The 24,496-nt window shown below is 41.3% G+C and overlaps 2 protein-coding genes and 1 pseudogene across 14 annotated transcripts; 2 read left to right on the forward strand and 1 right to left on the reverse strand.

Moving 5' to 3' along the window:
• The first annotated feature begins 143 nt into the window (after positions 1 to 143).
• Positions 144 to 1,786, forward strand: LOC115753040 (annotated as a pseudogene).
• A 522-nt stretch (positions 1,787 to 2,308) lies between these two features.
• On the reverse strand, positions 2,309 to 23,741 carry LOC115753037 (myb family transcription factor PHL5-like). 13 transcript variants are annotated; one of them, XR_007198430.1, is made up of 9 exons: positions 18,627 to 18,638; positions 17,679 to 17,684; positions 4,983 to 5,328; positions 4,825 to 4,892; positions 3,360 to 4,158; positions 3,046 to 3,268; positions 2,836 to 2,884; positions 2,583 to 2,634; positions 2,309 to 2,450 (listed from the first exon to the last, which is right to left on the reverse strand). XR_007198430.1 is itself a non-coding variant. In XM_048278960.1 (8 exons), the coding sequence occupies exons 3-7, from the start codon at positions 5,080 to 5,082 to the stop codon at positions 2,615 to 2,617; spliced, it is 780 nt and encodes a 259-aa protein (XP_048134917.1). In that variant the 5' UTR covers positions 5,083 to 5,328; positions 17,679 to 17,684; positions 18,627 to 18,638; the 3' UTR covers positions 2,309 to 2,450; positions 2,583 to 2,614. The 13 variants fall into 13 exon arrangements, 3 of the variants coding, with proteins under 3 accessions (XP_048134917.1, XP_048134916.1, XP_048134918.1); XR_007198429.1 differs by having other exon boundaries at positions 2,583 to 2,664; XR_007198431.1 differs by having other exon boundaries at positions 2,583 to 3,268; positions 3,360 to 3,528; positions 3,616 to 4,158.
• LOC115753033 (beta-glucosidase 17-like) lies at positions 6,810 to 12,868 on the forward strand. Its single transcript, XM_048278948.1, has 18 exons — positions 6,810 to 7,091; positions 7,229 to 7,298; positions 7,413 to 7,471; positions 7,886 to 7,961; positions 8,262 to 8,339; positions 8,413 to 8,500; positions 8,620 to 8,872; positions 8,952 to 9,067; positions 9,238 to 9,458; positions 9,563 to 9,594; positions 9,693 to 9,795; positions 9,878 to 9,986; positions 10,082 to 10,310; positions 10,425 to 10,551; positions 11,640 to 11,849; positions 11,949 to 12,132; positions 12,621 to 12,675; positions 12,770 to 12,868. The coding sequence occupies exons 1-18, from the start codon at positions 6,849 to 6,851 to the stop codon at positions 12,866 to 12,868; spliced, it is 2,352 nt and encodes a 783-aa protein (XP_048134905.1). The 5' UTR covers positions 6,810 to 6,848.
• Positions 23,742 to 24,496: the final 755 nt, after the last annotated feature.

Consider the following 24,496-nt stretch of genomic DNA (forward strand, 5'->3'; position numbering starts at 1 on the left):
ATTCGATATCGTGGGTCAGAGCTGCCACTTCATTAGGGGAGACCCGGCGCCACAACGGGGGATTTGGAGAAGGTCCAATTTTGACAGCTGACCCGCTGACTGGTCGTTGTCGTCCGGGAGGGCGTGCTCGAAAAAGTCGATGTATACAGGAAATCAGGTTGTTGGAGATTAGAGAAGACGCAACAATGGAGGAGGAGGAGGAGGAGGAGGAGGAGGGGGTGAACTTGGAATGGTCACTGCCGGTGCCGAGCGTGCAAGAGCTGGTGAGACAAGGAAAGCCGGATGCTTTGCCCCCCAGGTACGTCCGGGATGACTTGGCACCCGCCGATCATCGGCCAGAGCCATCCCTGGGCTTGCCGTGCATCGACCTGGGGAAGCTGATGGACCCTTCTTCCCGATCCCCCGAGCTCCACAGCCTTCGCTCTGCCTGCCACCAATGGGGTCTCTTCCTGGTCGGTTTCTACTCCATCATTACCTTCATTACCTACCGTTCCGATACCCACTCCTTTTACTGCATATTCGTAAGCTCAATCTACATGCAAATAACTGAACGGTGTTACCTACACTGTTCAAAAGCTTTTAGGGTACTCTCGTCTATGTTTGATTATTCTATCCAATCCTGCGCTTGAATACCCACCTGTGTTTTCTGTTATGCTCCTAAACGAGTCGGTCAAGTTGGTGAGTCATTTCATGTAGATGAAATGGTTAACAAGTTCGAATCCGTTGAAATGTTCTCTTGGAAACATTATTGGCATCATTTCATTGATCAGCATTATCTTCGCATATGAATTAGGCTATGAACCATTGTCTCCTAAAATAAAAAGAATCATTATAGTATCTTCATGGGAATGGGAATGGGAATGGGAATGGGAATGGGTTGAATTTGGAAAAGCAGAGGATTGTGAAGTTGCAAATGAATGTGCAGTTAGTGAACCATGGAGTGTCGGATGAAGGGATGAGGATGATGAAAGAAAACGTGCACGGGTTCTTCAAACTGCCTTACCATGAGAAGCAAAAGTCGGCACAGAGACTAGGAAGCCTCGAAGGTTACGGGCAGGCTTTCGTCACCTCTCACGACCAGAAGCTGGAGTGGAACGACATGATCTTCCTCAAATGCCTTCCTTCTCATGCAAGAAATCTCGATCTGTGGCCACAAAATCCCCCGGAGTTCAGGCAATTTGTTTCCATCTTTTTGGTTTCTATTATGTTTGTGCATTTCTAGTAAGCTAAATTAAGCAAATGATGGTGACTACGAATACCTAATCTATCAGGGTAGCACTAGAGAAATACAGCGAAGATTTGAGGAAAGTAGCGGTGGCGGTAGTGAAGTATATTGGAATGGCGTTGGGAATTCATGAAGGTGAACTGGAGTTGCTGATGAAAAGTTTCAGAGAAGGGAGGTACGAGGTCAGGATGAATTACTACCCGCCATGCCCAGAACCCGAGAGAGCAATGGGCCTATCGCCACATGCCGACAACTCAGGGATCACCATGTTGACGGAGTGCGGCAACATGCCTGGCCTTCAGGTCCTCAGCAGGGATGGCAGCTGGGTCATGGTTCAACCCGTTCCTGACAGCATTGTCGTGAATTTAGGTCAAATCATGGAGGTTTACAGCAACGGGACATACAGAGCACCAGATCATAGAGCGGTGGTGAACAAAGAGAAGGAGAGGTTGTCCATAGTGACCTTCTGCTATCCCAGCCCGTCTCTCCCGGTTGGACCTTCTCCACAGCTCCTCGCCACAACTGGACTCCCCCCGCTATACCAAACCCTTTCGCATTCTGAATACTTGCAACGATTCTCCAACCGCAAGCTTGATGATGCGGTTCCTTTCATCAGCACCCTCAAGCTGTAGACCCTGCCCTGATGCATTCATTCATTTTATCTTCTCCTTGTATTTTGTGTCACGAGTATGATTACAGGTTGCTCCGCCTATTTTCACATTTGGTTTACTCCATGGAGGACTAGCAAATTGTAATGACAGCAGATCAAACAACTGATCCAAGTCATTTCATGATTTAATCCAAACTAGCATTTTACTTGTAGGGTCGATAGTTCCAGTGCTATAGCAACTATTTTACATGTCAATTGCCTGGTTCACGTGGTGTGACAAGCGAATCACGATTCTCACGCAATATGAATCTCAATCAACTTCATGTTGTCATTGATTGGCTTGATGCTCCACTTGTGGATGCCACGTGGCACAATCAATGTTCTGGAGTTGAATGCTTCCTCCAATTGTGCATCCAGACGGCACATATCTGACTCTAAGGGCACTGGGGTTGGCAAAGGAAGACATTCGCTTAGACTTCAAATAAGACATTAGAAGTTGTGGATTGCAGGAGGATCTGATTGGGGTGCTGAATTTTTGTTGTAAAGACTCTGCTCTAAGAAGCGTTTTAACTGCCTTCCCTGTTCTTCAATCTTCATCTGTAAACTTCTTTGCATCTGTATGTTTAATTCAAGGAGGATGACATGAAATCTTACTTCCATATCAATGTATTTATGTGTAGACTTCAGAAAGTTTACATGTGCATGTATTGTGAATGTGATAGATCGTAACATATTCAGAATAGCTACCTCCAACTGTTGAAGTAGTCGCTTTTGTACATTCAGCTGCATCTGCAAGGTTCTGCGATAAGCTTCTGAAATCCGCTTGCCTCTGTTGCCAACAAATATTCACTGCACTTATTTTACTCATATCGTGACGTCCTACTCCAAGACAGACATTCGACACTTGAAACTTTCACTCCTCTCATAGCTAGTGCTTGTTTTGTGCTCTTCTTAAGTTTTTATACCAGAGTTTATAAACAACAAGCAAGTCGTAGCTTACGTATTGAGGTCATGCTCTGGCATTGTGTCAAAATTGTTCTCTGATTTTCCTGCATGTACAATATGATTCACGCACATAAAAGAAATTACTGCATTGCCAAGCAAAAACCAAAGATTAGTTACGCATCGATCCGTCTTCAATAATAATAGAGCTCCTGTCAATTGCAAGGTATGTTCGTTCCTGCTCATTGTAGTGGAGGCAGAGAATTACCTTCTCTAGATTCTGCAATGTACTTGGTGATGCGACATTTCTGTGATGTAATAGGCAAATAAAGTTTTGGTTTTATCCCGGAAAAAAATGTTAGGAAAGGGCATTGATTTTCGGCTAGTAGACAGAAAGTCATTATGTTGCAGTACCTGCAAGTGACTCTTAATGTGAAAGATTGTCAACCCTTTGACGTCCATTAGCTTCAGAATCAACTTTGGTTTCGCTCCTGTGTACATCCAATAAATCATGACTTGGATGTCAGTCGAAGTATATAAAGATATTGACTCGAAAGTGACATTTTCTGTCCATTTACTTACTTTCAGCTCCTCCCAGACGATTAACGCATTCAAGAAATCGGTTGTGAAGATGTGGAGTCCATTTAATTCGTCTTTTATTAGAAATAGCAGCAGTTGATGAAGTGGAGTTTCCACAAGGATTGGCATCAAATGCAGCTTCATTTCTAGAAACCGAGGACCCCTTCTCTAACTGACACACAAATTTGCATGAAGGTGATAGACCCCTCTTTCGAAGAAAGTGTACATAAATTTGAGATGTCCATGTTATATTACATACCTTGGATTTGAGATATTTCTTACTATGCTGATGTCCGCTGCTTAAAACGGCAGGTTTAGTGCAGTTCTGTGGCAGGGGCAATTGATAACTTTGGTCATTCCGTTTGTTGTAAATGTGAAAGTTCACTAGGTATTGAAGATCATCAGGGGACTGAAGAGCAAGGCATTGTTGGTTTTCTGAATGATCATAAACCAATGATTCGCAATTTCTTGATCTTGACTGCTGGAAATTACATGAAAATAGGTTACAAGCATCTAAATCAACTTGCGGACGGCTGATAGAACATGTAACTGCAGTAGGAACAGAAGAAGAAGATGTGTTATTGCTGGACTTGTTGTCCGCAGTATAGAAACAACTTCTGCCCAGATTCGAGAAACAACAGCTTTGGCTGCATCCTAATTGGGACACTGGTGATTGATCACGCTGAAACCGATTAAAGGAAAGCTCCAAGGATCTGCAGAGGGTCTGTTCTTGATCGTTACTTTTTGCGGTGCTCATATTAGAGCTATTGCTGCCAGAGGTTGCCATCTTCATCGCCATGTGCTGCGAAAAGTAAGGTTCTTGAGAGACTCCTCGGCGGTGGTTTGGTAGATGGGAGGCACAGTGAATTAGAAAGCTCTATATGAGCGCCGGAATAAAGAGAAAGTCCTGCGTTGAACTTTACGTGGAGGATGTCATGGCCAAGGTCTCCAAACAATGACTGATCAGCCTGGATACCCGAAAACAGGGCATGAACGCTGAGTGATTTGAATGTGGACACTCTTTCCACAATGAACCATGATGAGCACATAATGACCCAAATATGTCATTCCGATAGCCCAGGTGTCAACCTTTCTCTCCCTCTCTCTCCGCACACATCACGCCATTCTACATTGACGTGCTGACAATGACGAGTCGTCGCTTCCCATGTACTGCCAGCTTATCTCAGTTTTTTTAACTGCTTGAAAAGCCTTTGAATGTTGAATGTGGCTAAACGAGTGCGTAAGCGTGGGGCAGGCATATGAACAAAGGAGGCAAGACTGTCAGAACACCTCTAAGACCCTTTGGTTTTATTTGAAACATTAAACAGATGAGAGCGGACTACTCCTTATTCTTGACAGGAACCGACAGCTGTTCCCCAAGATGGTAACCCAAAGAATACTTAAAAAAAGAAAAACAAAGCAGGATTATTTATTTGCTATTATGGCCTCTGGATGGTCCAAAGCGTACCTGGTCAGATTTATAATAGCAAAGGGCTGTGCTTGTGAAGTAGATTTGCTTCACATCACCGCTTGAAACTGAAGTAAATAACGAGGAGAGAGACTTTTAATTGCACTCATTTTTGCTGAGTTCTTGAGATTGTCTCTAAGCAAGAAAACAAAGCTTATTGCTATACATTTGCCTTTCTGGCCAATTTGTTGATACCTTTACATTGGCAGGATCTTCCGAGCCTCTCAACTTCTCATCCATCAACCTCAACCTAGTCATCACCAGCTAACCAGAACAAGTTTGTTAGATGGATTTTGGCTGATTTCCTTACTGATGGTGCTAGTGGACTAGGGGCAGGCAGTTAAAATAAAGACGTAACTGTGCTTTCGGCAGATTTGGGAATGACAATGTCAATGTTGGACTTGACTGGAGAAGACAACCTGAGAAGCAAAACAGACTGTTGGTTCTTAAGATGGATCGAGGTTGGATTGGCTACATCAGAAACAGCAAGTCATATGTTTCTTTCTGCATTATAGACCCATTCTGGAGATATCTCGGTTAGCTAGATCAGTGTGTATTTAAAGGCTTGTTAGTCGGGTTGCCTTTGTGTAAATGGCCTGATTAAGTGTGCGGTAGAGGCAAAAGGTGTAATCTCAGCCTTCGCAGATTAGAAGGCATTTTATCCAAATGGCAGTACTCTTTCATTGCATTTCACCTCCACCATCTCTGGTCAATTTCATTTCTTAACACAGCACAAGATGGAAGATGCAAATTTTCAAAAGTGACCATGCAAATCGACATGAGGTGTGAAAGTGAGGACGTTAATTGATATTTTCGCCCAAAAGAAAAAGGAAAAAAAATCAAGATTAATGTGGAGAGTTGGGATGAGAGAGCCACCCCATATATGAAAACGCTGACTTGTGAGCGGACGCTCTTGCAAATTTGGGATAACCAGAGTCGCCAACTGGATAATACTCAATTCAGAAGAGGATGCGGATCTGAAGGCAGCTTCATGAGCTCTCGATTCTCTATTTGGATGGTGAAGAGTGTCTCAAATCTCAATCGTCCTATAATGTGGTTTTTTTTTTTTTTTTCTCTTCTGGGAAAGCTGATCTATACCATAGTTGTTTTCAAAGGAGATGTATGAATGGCTAAAACCAGTATAGTAATGAATGATGGTCGTCTCGTCTCCGAGCCGTCAACCTCAGCTGCTTATCTGATAACCATGCAACGTCTGTGGATGGTGAAGAAGGGGTGGAAAAGATACTTGGACTTGTTGTGGTACTGTTTGAGTTTCAATATAATGTTCATCCTCAACTAACTGATCCCGCTACTAATGAGGCGGGGACCAAATCCTACACTTGCGACTGGCAATATTTACTTGTTGAAGGAGCTTTTGCTCAACTGATTAATTAATCAATTGCTTCGCCTTCGAAAGAATGTCGAAAAGGGTTTTCATTTAATCTTTTTATTCAACATATCACAATATCTTGATAGGTTTATTGGTATTCCATATGTCCCAGTATCATGTGATATCAAAGCTATAATTTGCATTCGGCTATCCACATGAACAGTTATCAATCGGTTTTCTAAATGATGGGTTAGATTGCTAGTTTGCTTTTAAACAACTGGGTCACCCTCGACGGTTAATAACGGTTCAACACGTTTTTGAGTAAACCAATATTTTAGAACAATTTCAATAAGCCTTTGGAAGAATGACGCCGCGCAAGCACGTAGTTGTGGACAATTCTGATTCCTCGTAGTTGCAAATTAGAAGTTGGGCGTCGTATATTCTTCTCTTCTTTTTTTGGAATTTATCTTTAAATGAAGGTGGAGAGAATGGGGGAATTTAAAGGGGGAGGAGGATGAGGGAGATCCACCCCTCCAACTGTTCATCTGCAAAGACTACACCAAACCCCGACTTTTAGTTGAGAACCCAAAAAATGCACGTCCAACTACTCCCCAACACTACCAACTCATCAGTTTTTATTGTCGAAAGTCCCCCTACGTCGCGACATCTTTTGGATGAAGCATACTGATTGAGAATGAAGCCGAAGCAGCAGCATCCACACGGTTATCTATATGCTATCACTCCCACCGCCACCGCCACCGCCTCCGCCTCCGCCTCCTGGTGCATCAGCTTGTTGATGATCACGGCCACTTTCTTGGGTTGCAGCTGCCGGGGCCGCGGGTATCCTAGTGTGGCTGATGGGGAGGATAACGAGATCATCAACCGGGCGAGCTTCCCATCGAATTTCGCATTTGGAGTGGGATCGAGCGCCTACCAGGTAAAACTCCGCGCGAGGATATTCTTCACGAGGCATGCGACGTTCATGCATTGGGACTGTACGTGTACGTGCACTCACTAGATGAAAGAAATGCCTTGTGTTTTTTTTTTAACTGGCTTGGTTTGTGCGTAACGAAGTCTGAAGGAGCAGCGGACCAACAGGGAAGAGGGCTGAGCATTTGGGACACCTTCACCAAACTTTATCCAGGTTTGCATATAGAACTTAGAACTAGAGATAGATAGATAGATGCACTTCCTTTTTGGTTTCCACTCTTAAACACACATGTGAGAATAGATACATGGTTTCCCCCCTCCTCCCCAGAAAAGATCAGCGACCACTCTTCCGGTTTGATAGCTGATGAATTCTACTACCGCTTCCAGGTAACTTTCTGCTATATTAATATTAACCGAGTCATTTCGAGTTACGCTATTGCAATCCGGGACCGACCACATTTGTGGTTATCGTCTTTGTAGACAGCGACAGAGGCTTTACTAACATTTTCCAATTACTTCACTCCTTCCTTAACGCACGTGAGACAAGCCATTGAATCCTTTTCGCAGCGACTGGTAGCTGCAAACCATGCTGGACACCAAAAGTAATTTTATAGAATTAAACTGTCGAGTCGTGTACTGTTGTTTAATTAGGCACACGTGGTTACAGTATATCACCAAGTTATAGTCATCTTGTTGGACGGGCAGTGAGTCGATTTTCTCTCTTTCATGCGTGTTCTTCAACGGTCATGAATGTACATACAGTATGTTTCCTGAGATGTGTGGATGTATGCGAATGAATAGGAGGACATAAAGTTGTTGAAAGCAATGGGATGGGACTTCTTCAGATTCTCCATCTCGTGGCCTCGTATTGCACCTCGTAAGCTCATCACCATGCACCCTCCGTTTCTCTCTTATTCCAACATTATTAGGCTTCTCCTCTTCCTAACATGACAACATATCCGATGCTTCGTAAACCATGAAGACCCACATAGTCAATGATTCCATGTATATCCTTATTATGTGCCTTCCCTGACCATTGTCCCCACAACGAATTACAATTAGATTCTCTTTGGTCTCCCTACATTTTCAATTAGCCGTGCTGAAACAAATAGGAACTGCGTGCACTACCACCATATAATTAAATTCCTTAAGATGATGATAATTTTTTGTATGCTAGATGGGAAGATAAGCAAGGGAGTAAATGAACAAGGCGTCGCCTTCTACAACAATCTCATCGACAACCTCCTCGCTGAGGGTAACCTCTAGTGTCACGTCATTCGCTCATCAAATTAAATTGCCCTTGCAAGAGTGTACTAAAATTTTAGCAGGCATCCAACCTTTTGTGACATTGTTCCATTGGGATGTTCCCCAAGCACTTGAAGATGAGTACGGCGGGTTCCTGAGTCTTAATATCGTGTAAGCCATAAAAAATTCTTGACTTGGAGCTCTAAGTGCATGCACCACTCGAACTAGTCGCCGATCTTAATCAATTAATACGAGGATTGTTGTTGGATATATATATATATATTTTTTAGGGAGGATTACATTGGCTATGTAAACTTTTGCTTTCGAGAATATGGTGATAGAGTGAAGCATTGGACGACAATCAACGAGCCCAATTACTTTACTATATTTGGGTACGCGACCGGCTCCTATGCACCTGGTCGATGTTCTATTTACATTAATAACTGCACAACCGGAAACTCGGCAACAGAACCTTACATCGTTGGGCACCATTTGCTTCTTTCGCACGCTGCAGCGGTGCAACTGTATAGGAACAAGTATCAGGTATATATACTCCTGTCTCCGTGGCAAAACATGCACGCTTGAACTTGACTTATTCTCTTGTGTATTGATGCACAATCAGGCTGCTCAAAATGGGAAAATAGGCATGGTAATTGCAAGTATCTGGATGACCCCAAAGTATTCGACCAACATCAGTAGGAAGGCTGCCTCTAGAGCTCTTGACTTTCAGTTTGGATGGTAAGTATTCAGTTTATCAGAAACTAGGTACAATTTTATTCCCCCTAGTACTCACGAGATGCTAGATATGCATTTCTCACAGAAAAGCAATTTTACCTCCACGAAAGAGTCATTTTTTCCCCCTTCCTCAGAAATTTTATATGCCGTGCATTGTGTGCCGATGATGTAAGGTTCGCTCATCCTATCACCTATGGTGACTACCCGCAGTCGATGAGGAGATATGTGGGTAAACGGTTACCCAAATTCACAAAAGCACAGTCGGAGGCGCTAAAAGGTTCTCATGACTACATTGGGGTAAATTACTACACAGCGAGATACGTAGATGAATCCACATCCCCTTTCACCACTCTCAACCTAAGTTACACCACCGATTGCCATTGTAATTTGACAGGTAAGCATGCACTACCACTGCCCGATCAATCCATCCAATAATGAGTGTTCCTTCTTCAATTTGATTGGCTAATTAACTTTGTTTGTGATCTGGGATGCTACCAGCTGAGAAAGATGGCATTCCAATCGGCCAACCGGTAAAGTGTCTACCACAAGCACCTTATAGAATCGATACATAATCAATAATAGTTCGCACGTTAATGCTGATATAGGAGTCAACTAAACAAAATTACAGACTGCTGCAGAGTGGCTGTATATATACCCAAAGGGTATCAGAGAGTTGATGCGCTACGTGAAGAAAAAGTACCAGGATCCGACCATTTATGTGACCGAGAATGGTAATACATGACATGTAACTTTGCTTGGGTAGATGGGTCTTCAAGTGACTTTTTCTTCGATACATGTTTTGTGCAACCACAGGAATGGCAGATGCAAATAACAAATCGTTGCCGCTTGAAGATGCACTGACAGATAGATTGAGAATAAGTTACTTTCAGCAGCATCTCTCAAATCTCTCCAAGGCTATCGAGTAAGTAGTTCGATAACGATAATGGATATGCATTGAGGGATAACAATGATGGTATTTGATAAAAGGCAATTTATACACGAATTCGTCGTTGACAGGGAAGGAGTGAACGTAAAAGGATACTTTGTGTGGAGTTTCCTAGACGACTTCGAGTGGGCGGAGGGTTATACGACCCGATACGGCCTCATATTCGTGGATTACAGCAATGGACTGAAGCGATACCTGAAGCACTCAGCGTATTGGTTCAAAAGTTTCCTACAAAAGGATAATGCAACCCTTGACTACTCCTCGCGGAGCGATGGCCAGCATATTTTCTTCTCGCATGAGGTCGTCTTCATCAATATAAATGAGTAGAGAGAGTATGCATTGGCATTCGGAATTATTTTTTTCAAGTGAAACAGATTTGGCTTTCTATTGTAAAATTAATGCGGAAATTGATAGGATCTTGCAATTAAATCGATGCGACAGGATCATCATCCTGACGAGTATGTTGAGGTGTTACACTGGTTCATCTGCACTAGGTCTCCAAGCTGTCAAAACTCATTCAGGGATATTTGTCAGAAACAAGGTTTGATATCCATTGAGAAAACCTATTTCTTCAAAGTGAAAAATATATTCCCCACCGGCAGCCCCATCCTTCCCCACCGCACGACACCAATAAAAAAATCCCATTGTGTGGGGGCCTACATGATTAGATAGATTCTGTATGAAATACAGCTTGGCTTTAAAACAAAGAAGATCCAAGCAATGATTCAGTTTTTCATCCAAAAGCGCAAGTAAATAAAAACAGCCACTTAGCGAGGCTGTTGATGGCATCACCCACAAAGTGAAAGATATATGCATCACCGCTTTTTTTTAGAGCAGTTGCTTCCACAAATAGTATTGGATCAGATTCGATTGAATTAGATTCGCTTCAGATTCGGATTCGATTCAAGATTAGATTGGATTCGATTAGAAATTGGATTAGATTCGATTCGGTTCGATTCAACCACCAAAAATCTTGTGAGATACTCAAATGGCTTTTATTTTACTGAAAGTTCACATTAAACCAACAATTGCATGCTTTCTGTAGGATCTAGCAGAAATACATAGAAAATGGGTAACTGCCTCTGCTGTATTCAAGTTCAAGAGTCCACAGCAGCTATAACAGAGCATTTTGGCAGTAGCTATAACGGAGCATCTTGGCCAGTATAAATAAACTCTACAACCTGGGTGCCGTTGTCTTCCTTGGATTTGCAGATATCGGCTCGCTGGGAAGCTCTCAACCCGATTGCAACAATTGGAAGTGAAATGCTATACGAAGACCAATCACGTGAATTTGCCTTGCAGAGTTTATGACACCTCTCATTCTTACTACTTCTTTTTCTATCTCACGTGATATTTTTCTCACAGGACCATGAGTTTGTCAACATGCTTGCATTTGTGCACTACCAAGTCTATCTAGACAAAGCATCCGATGCCTTTCACACACTCGGCAACCGATGAGTCGAATCCAGGAGTGCGCAATCTATGGTGTGTGTCAAATTAATACCATCACATTAATACAAATATAGTACTGGAGCAAATTTGTACAATTTACATGTGCAAGAAACATTCTTCAGTCTTCCAATTAACACTTCTAGGAAGCAACTGTTTTGGTTGTTTCAATCATTCCAGGGATCAGAACTAGGGTTGCAATTAGAAACTTGAATGAAGTTTTTCAGGTAAAGAATAAAATTTCCCAAGAAGTTGAAGAACAAATCCGACAGGTTGTCTACTCTAGACTTCTTAATATTATCACGAGAGATAAACTGAATTGGAGAGTCCTGATCCTTTACATTAAACTGGACGAGTGTGCTACGCAAGCTATCAACGAGACCAATGTAGGTAACCTTAAATTTTCAATTGTCAATTGGTTCTAGATAATTGCTCAACATGGTAAAGTTCACTGTAAGTTTTGTTTTTGTTTTGGATTGTGGGTCGCAGTAAAGAGGAAGGCTGTAGGCGAAGCTGAATGCCATAAAAGATGGGGTGCTGGAGAATGGGGTCCCAAGAGTAACATGATTCTGGAGACTCAATATATTGATGCCATGAAAGAAATCGGCGCAAAATCAAGATCTTCTGTACCTGGTGCCATTTTTCAAGTGGGCACTCAGATCCGTAATGGAGCGTACGCAAGCTAGTGATGGTGCTGGTGTAAGTCTTTTATGACTCAGTTTGTGTTTGCAGTTATTTCTATGCTATGATTGTCCTCCTGCTCCCGCATCGTTGTAACCTCCTCCGTTCATTAAATGCATTTGCTTTCTTAAATTTCCTTTCTTCGATTGGATCGGATCGGATTCGATTACATTAGGTTAGGTTAGATTAGATTAGAGAGTAGATTCGATTAGATTAAAGATTAGGTTCGATTAGAGATACGATTCGATTCAACCACGAAAAATCTTGTGACATGCCAAATGGCTTTTATTTTACTGAAAGTTCACCTTAAACCAACAATTACATGCTTTCTGCAGCATACATAGAAAATGGGTAACTGTCTTTGCTGTATTCAAGTTCAAGAGTCCACAGTAGCTATAAAGGAGCATCTTGGCCATTATTAATCTTACTCTACATCCTGGGTGCCATTGTCTTCTTTGGATTTGTGAATATGCTCACTAGGAAGCTCTCAATCCGATTGCAACAATTGGAAGTGAAATACGACACAAAGAACCAGGTTTGTTGAATCACATGAATTTGCCTTGCAAAGTTTATAACACCTTTCACTCTTACTACTTCTTTTTCTATCTCACGGGATGTTTTTCTCACAGGACGATGAGTTTGTCAACGTGCTTGCATCTGGGACTACTGAGTCCGTCCAGATAGAGCACCCGATGCCCTTTACACACTCAGCAACCCGAAGAGTCTGATCCAGGAGTACACGATCTATGGTATGTGCCAAATTAATTGCATCACATTAGTACAAATATAGTACTAGAGCAAATTTGTACAATTTACATGTGCAAGTAACATTCTTTAGTCTTCCAATTAACACTTATAGGAAGCAACTCTTTTGGTTGTTTCAATCATTCCAGGGATCAGAACTAGGATTGCAATTAGAGACTTGACTGAAGTTTTTCAGCAAAAGAATAAAATTTCCCAAGAAGTTGAAGAACAACTCCAACACGTTGTCTCTGAATTTTGCAGGCTATAGAGATGAGATTGAGAAAGTCCTGATCCTTTATATTAAACTGGACGAGCGTGCTACGCAAGCTATCAACGAGACCAATGTCGGTAACCTTGAAATTTCAATCCAGTTGATTCTAGATAATTGTTCAACATGGTAAAGTTTACAGTAATTATTGTTTTTGTTTTGGATTGTAGGTGTAAAAGGCCCGATGCCTTTCCTCCTTTCCTTGATCAAAGCTCCGACATCCCAAAATGTCGTTCACCACTAATTACGAGCTATGCTTTAATATGTCGTAGAGGGAGCTATGCTTTAATATGTCGTAGAGGGCGCATGCAGAAGCTAGATAACTAAAAATAGACAGTGGCCATACAATTACAAGTGCATGCGAAAAGAGAAAATGACAGGCAGGCCTAACAGGGTATGACTTTTGTAGAGTTCACTATTTGTATAGCATTCAATGTATAGCACATGTCAATAATACAAGACAAAAACATCTGATTATAAATAAATATAGATACCGGTTAGTTAGAGTATCTTCTTTAAACAAACCAAGCGAATATACTGGGAGGATTTAAGAGGGAAAACTACTCTGAGTACTATCCGCCGTCTCCATCGACTTGTTCTAAGATCATTACTTTCATATGCGGCCGGAAGAATCTAGCTGTCTGAAAAAGGGTTAAACAACAAGGGCTGCGTGAATACCCAGCAAGTAAAGTATCTAGTCTATCGACTAAACCACCTATTTATCACCCGACTAAGTAGGACTCGGCTCCCACAACAAACAACCAACCACATGCATGAATGAGACTCCATAGAGACTCCATAGAGACTCCACACATTATGCAATACGACCCTCACACGCATGAGCATGCATATGATCCATTTAGTTTTCCATTTTCTCTTCAGGATTTATCCATAAAACACAAGCCATGGTTATATGAGGGGCACGGGCCTCATTTTATCTCCAAGGGACACATGACTTGATTTTGAGGATAAACATCTCGGTTTTTCGTCCATGAGACACCAACCATGGGAATCATGAGGGACACAGGCCTCAATTTCTCCCCAACTCTCGAGGGACATAGGCCTCGGGCATTCCAATTCCAACAGTACATAGGCCGTGGACATTCCAATTTTCACTCAGGCTCCCACGGGGTATTATCCGGATATAGGCGAATATTATATCGTCCTCGTCGGGATATAGGCCAACGGGACCTCGGTTCTTTAGTCAAATTCAAGTACAACCCAACCATCAATCCATCAAGCTCACACACGCCATCCGACTCGGAATTCATCAGACAAGGTACTCCACCACGCGCGCATGTTTCAGTACTTAACATGCAATGCAACTGACACCACCACTTGACCAACTAACGACACGAAACACACATTCTCGGCCAATTCATGCAAGCAAAAACTAATGAGGCACTCGTAGCACATTGCCGCAAGGCCGACTCCTCACATGCTAGATGACCCCAAATTCGCACCACCACAACAACAATCAAGGCAATCAGCGCATACTACTCGACTCCCCAAAGCCACACAAGTATAGCTCGGCAAGCAAAAACCCACTCACAAAGCAAGTGTCCTAACCATACAATCCGAACATCCATTCGACACACCCAAGTACGAACGACGTCGTCGCGCCCAATCAAGCAATGAATAGCTAGCCTAGTAGGAAGGATAAAGACTCCACTTGCCTTAAGGTCCTTTGCTTGAGAAAATGGAGCTCGAATCACCGTCCAAACACCCGAAGCTATGGTTCTTCCTTCCTTGTACGATCGAACTACCCCCACAAGCGGTCCAATCTTCAAGTTCCCTCAAATCAATGAAAATTAAAATGATCAGGCCTTTGATTTAGCTTGCGCAAGACCTAAGGACACTAGATCAAGTGACGAATCGTCCATACAAAGTCCTTTTTCCCTCCATGCAATCCAATCATCTTCTCAAGATATCCATTTCCAAATTCGATGATCCGCGCTAAAACGAGCACGATTGGGCAGAATAGGGATGGGGATAGATAGACATTTGCCTTGAGGCCACTGATGAAGAAAACGGGAGTTGAATAGGCATAAGAACAGGCTCGAACTTCTTCCTCCTCCTTTGGGTGTCGCGCGGCCGAGAAAGAGAGAGAACGCACGCGAGCGACTAGCGAATGAGGTCTAAGCTGGGGTCGTCCTTGGGGGCTCGGGTACGACGTCGACGAAGTTGAGCTGCTAGTCGACGTTGTCGATGAAGATGAGGGCACGGTGAGTGAGTTGCCGAGAAAGAAAAGAAGTGAGAAGAGGGGAAGTTGTTCCCAAAGAAACGAAGGGAGAAAAATGAGGAGAGAGAAGATGGTGGGGGGTTTTATAGGAGGGGTAGGTCGGTGGTGGCGTGGGGAAGTCGATGGGCTTTGCGGAACCAAATTTCGCACGAACCGACTCTACGCGATCCCAAAACTAGTGATGGTGCTGGTGTAAGTCTTTTATGATTCATTTTGTATTTGTAATTATTTTCTATGTTATGATTATGCTACCGCTTCCGCAGTGTTGTAACCTCCTCTATTCATTAGATGCATTTGCTTTTAAAGTTCCTTTCATCGATTCAATTCGGTTTGATTGGATTAGATTTAATCAGATTCGATTCGATTCGTTTTGATTCGATTTAATTCGATTGGAAATTAGATTAGATTAGATTCGATTAGGTTAGGTTAGATTGGACTAGATTAGATTAGAGAGTAGATTCAATTCGATTAAAGATTAGATCGATTCGATTCAACCGCCAAAAAACCTTAGTGACATACCAAATGGCTTTTATTTTACTGAAAGTTCACATTAAACCACTCTGCAGCATCTAGTTGAAATACATAAAAGATGTGTAACTGCCTCTGTTGTGTTCAAGTTCAAGAGTCCATAGTTGCTATAACGGAGCATCTTGGCGGTAGCTCTAATGGAGCATCTTGGCCCCGTATAAATCTAACTCTACAACTTGGATGCCATTGTCATCCTTGGATTTACTAATATCAGCTCTCTGGAAAGCTCTCAATCCGATTGCAACAATTGAAAGTGAAATGCGACACAAAGACCCAGGTTTGTTGAATCACGTGAATTTACCTTGCAAAGTTTATAACACCTCTCATTCTTACTACTTTTTTTTCTATCTCGCGTGATATTTTTCTCGTAGGACAATGAGTTTGTCAACGTGCTTGCATCTAGGACTAGCGAGTCCGTCCAGACAGAGCACCCGATGCCTTTTACACACTCAGCAACCGGAAGAGTGGAATCCAGGAGTATGCGATCTATGGTATGAGCCAAATTAATTTCATCACATTAGTAAAAATATAGTACTGGAGCAAATTTGTACAATTTACATGTGCATGTAACATTCACTAGTCTTCCAATTAACACTTCTAGTAAGCAACTGTTTTGGTTGTTTCAATCATTCCAGGAATCAGAACTAGGGTTGCAATTAGAAACCTGAATGAAGTTTTTCAGTGGAAGAATAAAATTTTCCAAAAGCTGAAGAACAAATACGTACGACAAGTTGTCTCTGACTTTTGCAGGCTATGGAGGACTATGGATATGAGATTGAGAAAGTCCTGATCCTTCACATTAAATTGGACGAGGGTGCTACGCAAGCTATCAATGAGACCAGTGCAAGTTCAATTGCCAATCGGTTCTAGATAATTGTTCAACATGGTAAAGTTTGCTGCACAAAGCAACATACTTGCTAGGCCGAATGCCATAAGAGATAGGGTGCTGGAGAATGAGGTCCCAAGAGTAACTGCAATAGATTTTTTTAACATGGTTTTGAAGACTCAATATATTGATGCCATGAAAGAAATCGACGCAAAATCAAGATCTTCCGTGGTGTTCATTCCCCATGGACCTGGTGCCATCCCTCGAGAGGGCACTCAAATACGTAATGGAGCGTCTGCAAGCCATGGTGCTGGTGTAAGTCTTTTATGACTCAGGTTGTATTTGTAGTAATTGTCTATGCTATGATTGTGCTACCGCTCCCGCATTGTTGTAACATCCTCCGTTCACTAAGTGCTTAAAGTTCCTTTCTTCAATTGGATTCGATTCGATTCGATTCGATTAGATTACCTTTTTATCTATGTCAACTTTGCTCGGGTTGAGGGGTCTCCTTGCGAATATTTCTTCTCTACATGTTTTGTGCGACGGCAGGAACGGCAGATGCAAATAACAAATTTGTTGCCGTTTGAAGATGTACCGACAGATAGATTGAGAATAAGTTACTTTCAGCAGCGTCTCTCCAAAGGCTATCGAGTAAGGAGTTGGATATCAATAACGAATATGCATTGAGGGGTAACACTGATGATATTTTGATAAAAAGCAAAATGCACATTACCCAAATTCGTCGTTGACGGGGAAGGAGTGAATGTAAAAGGACACTCTGCGTGGAGTTTCATAGACGGCTTTGAGTGGGCGGATGGTTATACGACCCGATACGGCCTCATATTCGTGGATTACGGCGATGGACCGAAGCAATACCTGAAGCACTCGGCGTATAGGTTCAAAAGTTGACCTACCAAAGGATAATGCAACCGTTGACTACTCCTTGCGGAGCGATGCCTAGCGATTTGAATCAAATTCAGAATGAATTATTGGAGTACCATGATCTTATTGTCAAATGATACAATTACTACCACTAATATTGTCTTTTTAATCAAACTTTCGTTACTGCAATGCATCTAGAGGGGGTCGTTGCATAATTTTCATTTGCCATAGCCCCATCGACGCCAATAATGTTTCGTATTGTTTGCATCAAAAAGTTACCAAGTCGTCGACATGGATGAGCACATAACTAGGTGTAGTATTATTGAGCACGTGATCCGCCGTCGACAACCATATGGGTCGTTACCAATGTCAGCGTAGATCGGTGACCATTACAGATTATTTGTAGAAATACAACGACAAATGACTAACGATTATCGATAAGGATGGTGAGGGCAAGAGATTGCCAGTTAAGGCATCGAGAGGAAATCAAGGAACATTTATAGATTTGAAGCCACGGAAGAGTCAAGGAATGGAGCTCAGGGAGCAATCAACGTACGACTTTAAAGGAATAACCGCTTGGGAACGAGATCATGGCATCATGAGAGTATGGGTACGAAATTTTCAGAGATAAAAGAACATGCCTACAACCATTGGAGAACTGCTCAAAAACGATTATGGTACGACCACTATAAATATCGCCATTCATCTACCGGAGAGCCCCATGGACAAACAAAGAAAATGCAAACTTTCAGTTATCGTTATTAAATTCTTGCATGTTTCTTAGCTATAATTTTCAAGCCCACGACGTCAATTAAATCATGGCGTGTATCCATATCCTGAGTGTTGTGTGATCGATTAAATTTCGGTGTAGCGTTTCCACATTCTCAAACTTTGTTCTCAATTAAATCCCGGCATGGTGAGTTTTTGCGCTCTGTTTTTGTTTTTGGGCCGAACCACATTGCCCGTGCCACCAAAATAAAACTTCCGGACACGCACTGAGGCTGGCAGTGCTGTGGACTAGGATCAGATAATTTGTCAAGTATTAAAATTGAATTTAAGGGTGAGAAATTGTAGAGCCCTCTAAAAAGGAAATTATTGTTGAGATTAAATTTGACAAGCACCCACATTTTAGAAGAAAATCTCCCAGTAGATGGCAACTTCTTGTCACTTCTGACTGGACCCTGTAATGTGGTGAGAAAAAGGAACTCCCATGCACAGCTTCCAAATCATTCGACTAGATAATAGGTCAAGCAAATTATCATTAAATGACTATCTTTTCTCCTCTTGGTACCTTTCTAGTCATCAACTCATTCAGCTACTTAAATGAATCTTTGAGTATATAAAAGTGCTGCACTGATCCATCTCAACACATCGCTGCATTAGGTCTCAAAGCTTTCAAAACTCATAGAGAGAGAGAGAGAGAGGGCCTAAGAACAGATTAGGTGTGAATAGCCATGGAGGTAACAGCATCCAAGAGAAAGGGTGGATGATGTTCGAGGCGTTTCTGATAATGTGGTCGTCCATTAGTGCCGACATGGACAAATATGTGGCGTGTGTGTTGAATGGTGCCTTCGACCCCTTCCAATTTGTATGCAATGCGGATAGCATCAAGCATTGCCTTTTTAAAAGAAAAAAAAAATTCAAACTTTAGGTGCAATGAATGGGTCTTCTTGCAATCTTGAGAGCATGAATTCGCACAAACTCCAACTTTCTTGGTGTCTGCCTAGGTTCAAATATGAATCGAAGTGTCCACGCTCGAAAAAGGACAAAAGGATAAGTGACCTTATAGGTAGAGATCCATAATCAACACGACACGATTCAAGTGTTCATAGTTGCTAACGGTCGACCTTTAGAACTGCACAAACCACTCGGCCCGTGCATTTATTCTATGAATACGTGACTTTAGTCAGTAGAAGGCTCACTCGCAATAACAGGGATTAATTTTCCTTTGATAAATGAGGTAAAACGAGATGATTACGAAAGTTAGAGTGGATTAGAATCTTATAAGAGTCCACATGCCGGCCGACTTCTCGATCTCACATTGGTTTGGCTTTATAGAATTTATATGTCTACTTCCATTTGGCGAATATGTATCCATCATCAAAGCTAGTTTCTTCCTGCGCCATCTCATTGAAATGGGTAAAATTTTACCTACTAAAGAGTGAAAATTGGTTACTATCCGTGTTTACTTGGAGCAATTGGAGTTTTAATCTATATAGACTTGAAAAGATACTCACATTCATAGAAATGTAAAAGTTGTTATAAAACCTGGAATATATATATATATACACACACACTTTTTATTTATCTTGTTGAGCTGCTCAAGAGTTTTTTTTTTTTTTTAAAGATATCTTGGTCACCCCCATTCAAATCGACACCTTAATCTTCAGAAAAATTTCAAGTAAAAGTGAGTATTAACTAAGTTAAGAATAATATGATACTGATCTGAAGGGAAAATTGTCAAAAAAACAAAAGTCATAAGCCTATTATATGACGACCAATTCATTCCTAAACCTTTCAATTGTGCCAATTTAATTTTAAATATTTTGATGATTTATCAATTTAGTCATTTGCTGATATGGACACCAACCGTCCTACGTGACGTAGGCCAACACTAACGTGGATAATTTTTGCAATTTCTAAAAAAATTCTTTGTTCCCCTTTCCTTTTTCTTTTTATTTTCTTTTTATTTTGTTTGCTTTCTTTTCCTGTTTAACTATGGCCGGCAGCCGAGGGTCAGCCTTTGCTCAAACAAGGGTGGCCGTGCCACCAACCATGGTTAAAAAGGAAAAGAAAGGGAAAAAAAAAGGAAAGAGAAGAAAAGAAAAGAAAAAGAAGAAAAAATTTCAAAAATTAAAGAAAAATGCATAAATTGTTCATGTCAGTGTGGGCGACGACACGTAGGGCAGCCGGCGGCCCGCCATCATCTATGTCAATGATTTCCAGATAAAATTAGATATAATGACAATATTGGCAACTAAATTGGCACAACTTAAATGTTTAAGACTGAATTTTCATTGTACAATAGATTCATGATTTTTTTGACAAGTACCCCATGATCTGGACACATGAGAACCTCATTATATGAGGACCATGCACACTTGCATTCTCAAGTTGCTCGTAGGGAACCTTAAGGAAGAGCTACGCCCCCGAGAGCAAATATTAATAACGCTTACCTCATCTTACGAACTTCTATTACTGAAGGAAAAGAATGGGTCGCATTTTTTAGTTGTTAAAGCCAAAGTCAATATTTTGTAGTAATAAAGGAGGGGTAGATATATGAGTCTGAATCAAATGGTGAAGTTGTGGAGCAAGGTGTTGAAGTAATGGTAACCTAACTTAATACTATCACATCATTAGTTATAAGGTTTAATAGATAAAAAAACAAGTTGCTGAAAGTGATTATTTGATACCGACACCAACTCGGACAAGAGAAGTCAGTATCGTTCGTTACATTATTGGAGGCCGAGTTACACTCTTAGTAAAGAATAATACGATTTAGTAACGTGTTTATTAGTGACAGAAACACATGGTAATACTTCACCTATATATGCTTAGAAGTGGTGCCGCTTCTTATGAAAGTTGAGATTACTTTCTAGATAGTTCATGAAACAAGAGCAAGCACAAGGTCATAATATTGCTAACTAATTATAAATTTCTCACTGAAACAAGAGATTAATATATGTGCGATATATCCGATTCTATTATTTAGAGTAACAAGTTTAAAGCTACGGCTACTTGTAATTTTGATAGAGTTTTGAGATACTTGCACTAAATAAATGTTTAACTCAAAAGAGACCTTTATGTACGTATATTAATCTCATGAAAATGCTGGTTGCTTTTTTTTAGAATTTTTTTTTTGTAATTTTCTTTTTTTACAAACAAAGTGGGGGATTGTTGAAGTTTGTTTGTAACACAAACATAAGTGCCTTTTCTTTTGTCCCACATAGGAGATATGGGAGAGTGCAAGCCACTTTATAAGTTATACGGTTATTTTAGTATTCTAAATAGAGAAATGGATGAGCATGCTAGACCCAGTATACCCACATGCAAGTACGTGGGTAATAATCAACACTAATCAATAATCATTTCATTATTATTTCATTTTTGAAATTAAAATAATAATTTAATTGTAATTTTTTAACAGTGCGATTATTCACTTAGGAGTTGTGGTTATTTTTTAATATTAATTTTAAATTTTAATTGATTAATTATGTCCAATGGTTGCAATTCTTCATGTCTTGACATTTTTGGACAATGAAAATGTACGATCTAATAAACTGTTTTTTGGACAATGAAAAGATGTGATCGGATAAATTGTTTTCGGACATCAAGAGTTTTATGAGAATTAACTATTTTTCGAAAAACGAAAATGTGTGTTCTTTTCTCATTATATATTTAACTATTATGTTCATTTTCAGGACTTACTTTTTCAATTTCAGATTTTCATTTCTTTCCAAAAGAGATACAACCTTTTTTTCTGATTGTTTTCCTAGAGAGTTCTTGGAGAAATATTAGAATTGTTATTTAATATTCTCGCTTGAGACTATATTGTATCCCGAAAAGTCTTTGTCAGTAACCATTAGCAATGTTATGGGCAAATAATTCCTTAAAAAGAATATTATCACGCTTGAGAGTCTGATTCCATTATTCATGTCATTCGCTAAATTTCCCGACGTAAGTCACATGAGCATTACCAAACAATTATTTGATGGGGTGCCACTGTCAGGTGATCACTATGACATGGTTGAAAAAGTGGAGGAGGACACCCACATAAACAGAAGAGAGACAGGGGAAGCAAACAAGAGAGGAGAGGGAGGACAGATAATAAGTGAGGTTTGTATTTCAAGGTTGGACTCGACACCCTCAAGCATGAAGCCCATTTCCATGTGGAGTGCCACAATAATGGTGGGAGAGAGAGAGAGAGAGAGAGAGGACCCAGCTTTCATGGGCACAAAGATTAAATCATGTGGGTGTTTAAAGGAATGCACATGGGAGGAGACAATGGGCACATGTAAGAAACAGAGTGCCTTTTTCTATCCCTTTGCTCCCTCCTTCTGAAGCAATCTCTCTCTGTCTCGCTCTTATCTCATCCCTTTATTCCCTCCCCCCACCATCTTCCTTCCCTTCTTCCTTGTAAACAGCAACAACCGCAGTATGAGAATGCAACACGACCAATGACAACAGAAGAGATGACTCTCTCTCTCTCTCTCTCTCTCTACACATGCAAGAATAAATAGCATGAAGCACACTCACGTGATTAGGGTTGATGCCAATTAGTACTTTGGACAATATTAGACCTAATCAAGAGCTGGTGGACCTACTAATAAAACACCGAGTGAAACAACCAAAGTTGCAAGTTCCCGTCCCACCCAACGGTACCATGATCATATGGCCATAATCACACTTATAATTGTAGTTGTTAAAGGGAAGCATTGTGTCCTGCAATTGTTATCGTACGATGATTACTTAAATGTCATGTTGCATGAGGTACGTATCCCTTATCGACTTATGTGATAATCGCCGGTGTGATGTTGGGAAAGAGAGAGAGAGAGAGAGAGAGAGAGCTGCATTATGGTCGAGGGTGTTCATCTTCACGTGCCTCGGCAAGGAATTCACTTAGAAATCTAGTGTGTTAATTTTCAAGGAAAGAAGATTCAGGTGAAGGGCAATGCCAAGGTAAAAGCAGATTGATAAATGGGGGCACTGCTTAGAAGGCCGGGATGATGCTCCAAGAGTATTAAGCTGTGCCAGAGTTGCATTGATAACCATAATAAATAAATAAATAATAGTGGCACTTGATGACGTAGCAGGAACGCCCGGTAGCGAGCAATACGGGATATCTAGTTGACCTAAGGTTTATGCTCCTAGCCATGCATATTCCTTTGATAAGTTAAGTTATAGTCGACCCATTCACGATGAAGATTGAATCGGAGATATGAAGACGTGGTTGGGAATGGGAAGCACTCGACCCCTTTTTTTTTTCTTTTTGATCGGCGAGGGCGAGTGATATCGGACATCAATTCAACGACGAAGTAGCAATTGAATTATGGCTGCGGCTGGGGGAAGGAGATTAAATTAATAAGGAGAGGGATACCGTGTGATGTGGCACACTAGAAATGGTTGCAAAAGGCGACAGGCGTGGCAGGAAATGCCAGCTGGGAGTGGGGTGCTGTCGTCTTTCTTTCCTTTTCTTTCCTTGGTTTTGGTGCCTAGGAATTGAATTGTAGGTGGAATGGCGGCTCTCTCCTCTCGTATCAGTTATGAAAAGAAATCAAAGAGAAAGGGCAGGGGGGGCTGGAGGAAGGGAGGACAGAAGTGGTGGAGCTGGCTGGCCGTATACAAGACGACACGCTTCGTTCTCGAGAAGTAAGATAGCGCCGCGCCACGGCCCAACCGCCCACATGTTCCAATATCCTGCAATGGTAATTGTACCCAGTCAAAAGAGATGGCACTCCCCACGTGAAATTTTAATCCTTTCTCACCCAAATATGTTGTTGTGGTTTCTTTATTGTTTTGTTTCTCTTGGGTGGTTGTGGGGGGTAATAGTTGAGGATAAGGCACTTTTCGTTTCTTTCTTTCTTTTATCTTATTGCATGTTTTTATGGCCATTTAACTAGTTGGGACATAATTCCCTAATCACTCAAGAAAGCAAGCAATGCTCCCCTTCGGAATCAACTCAGCTAACGATGATTACATTCCTGCTTGGCAACTTTAAAGAAGTGGTAAGCTTTTCGAGATTAGGTTGGTGGGAAACAGAATGGGCAAAATTAAGAAACAATAGGGGACGATGAGGAGCTACTTAATGTGAAAACGAGGGGAGGGCGGGAGTGCAAATTAAAATTGCATTTGCGTGTTCTACTTTA

This window comes from Rhodamnia argentea, chromosome 5 (assembly GCF_020921035.1).
Source record: "Rhodamnia argentea isolate NSW1041297 chromosome 5, ASM2092103v1, whole genome shotgun sequence".
Lineage (NCBI taxonomy): Eukaryota > Viridiplantae > Streptophyta > Magnoliopsida > Myrtales > Myrtaceae > Rhodamnia > Rhodamnia argentea.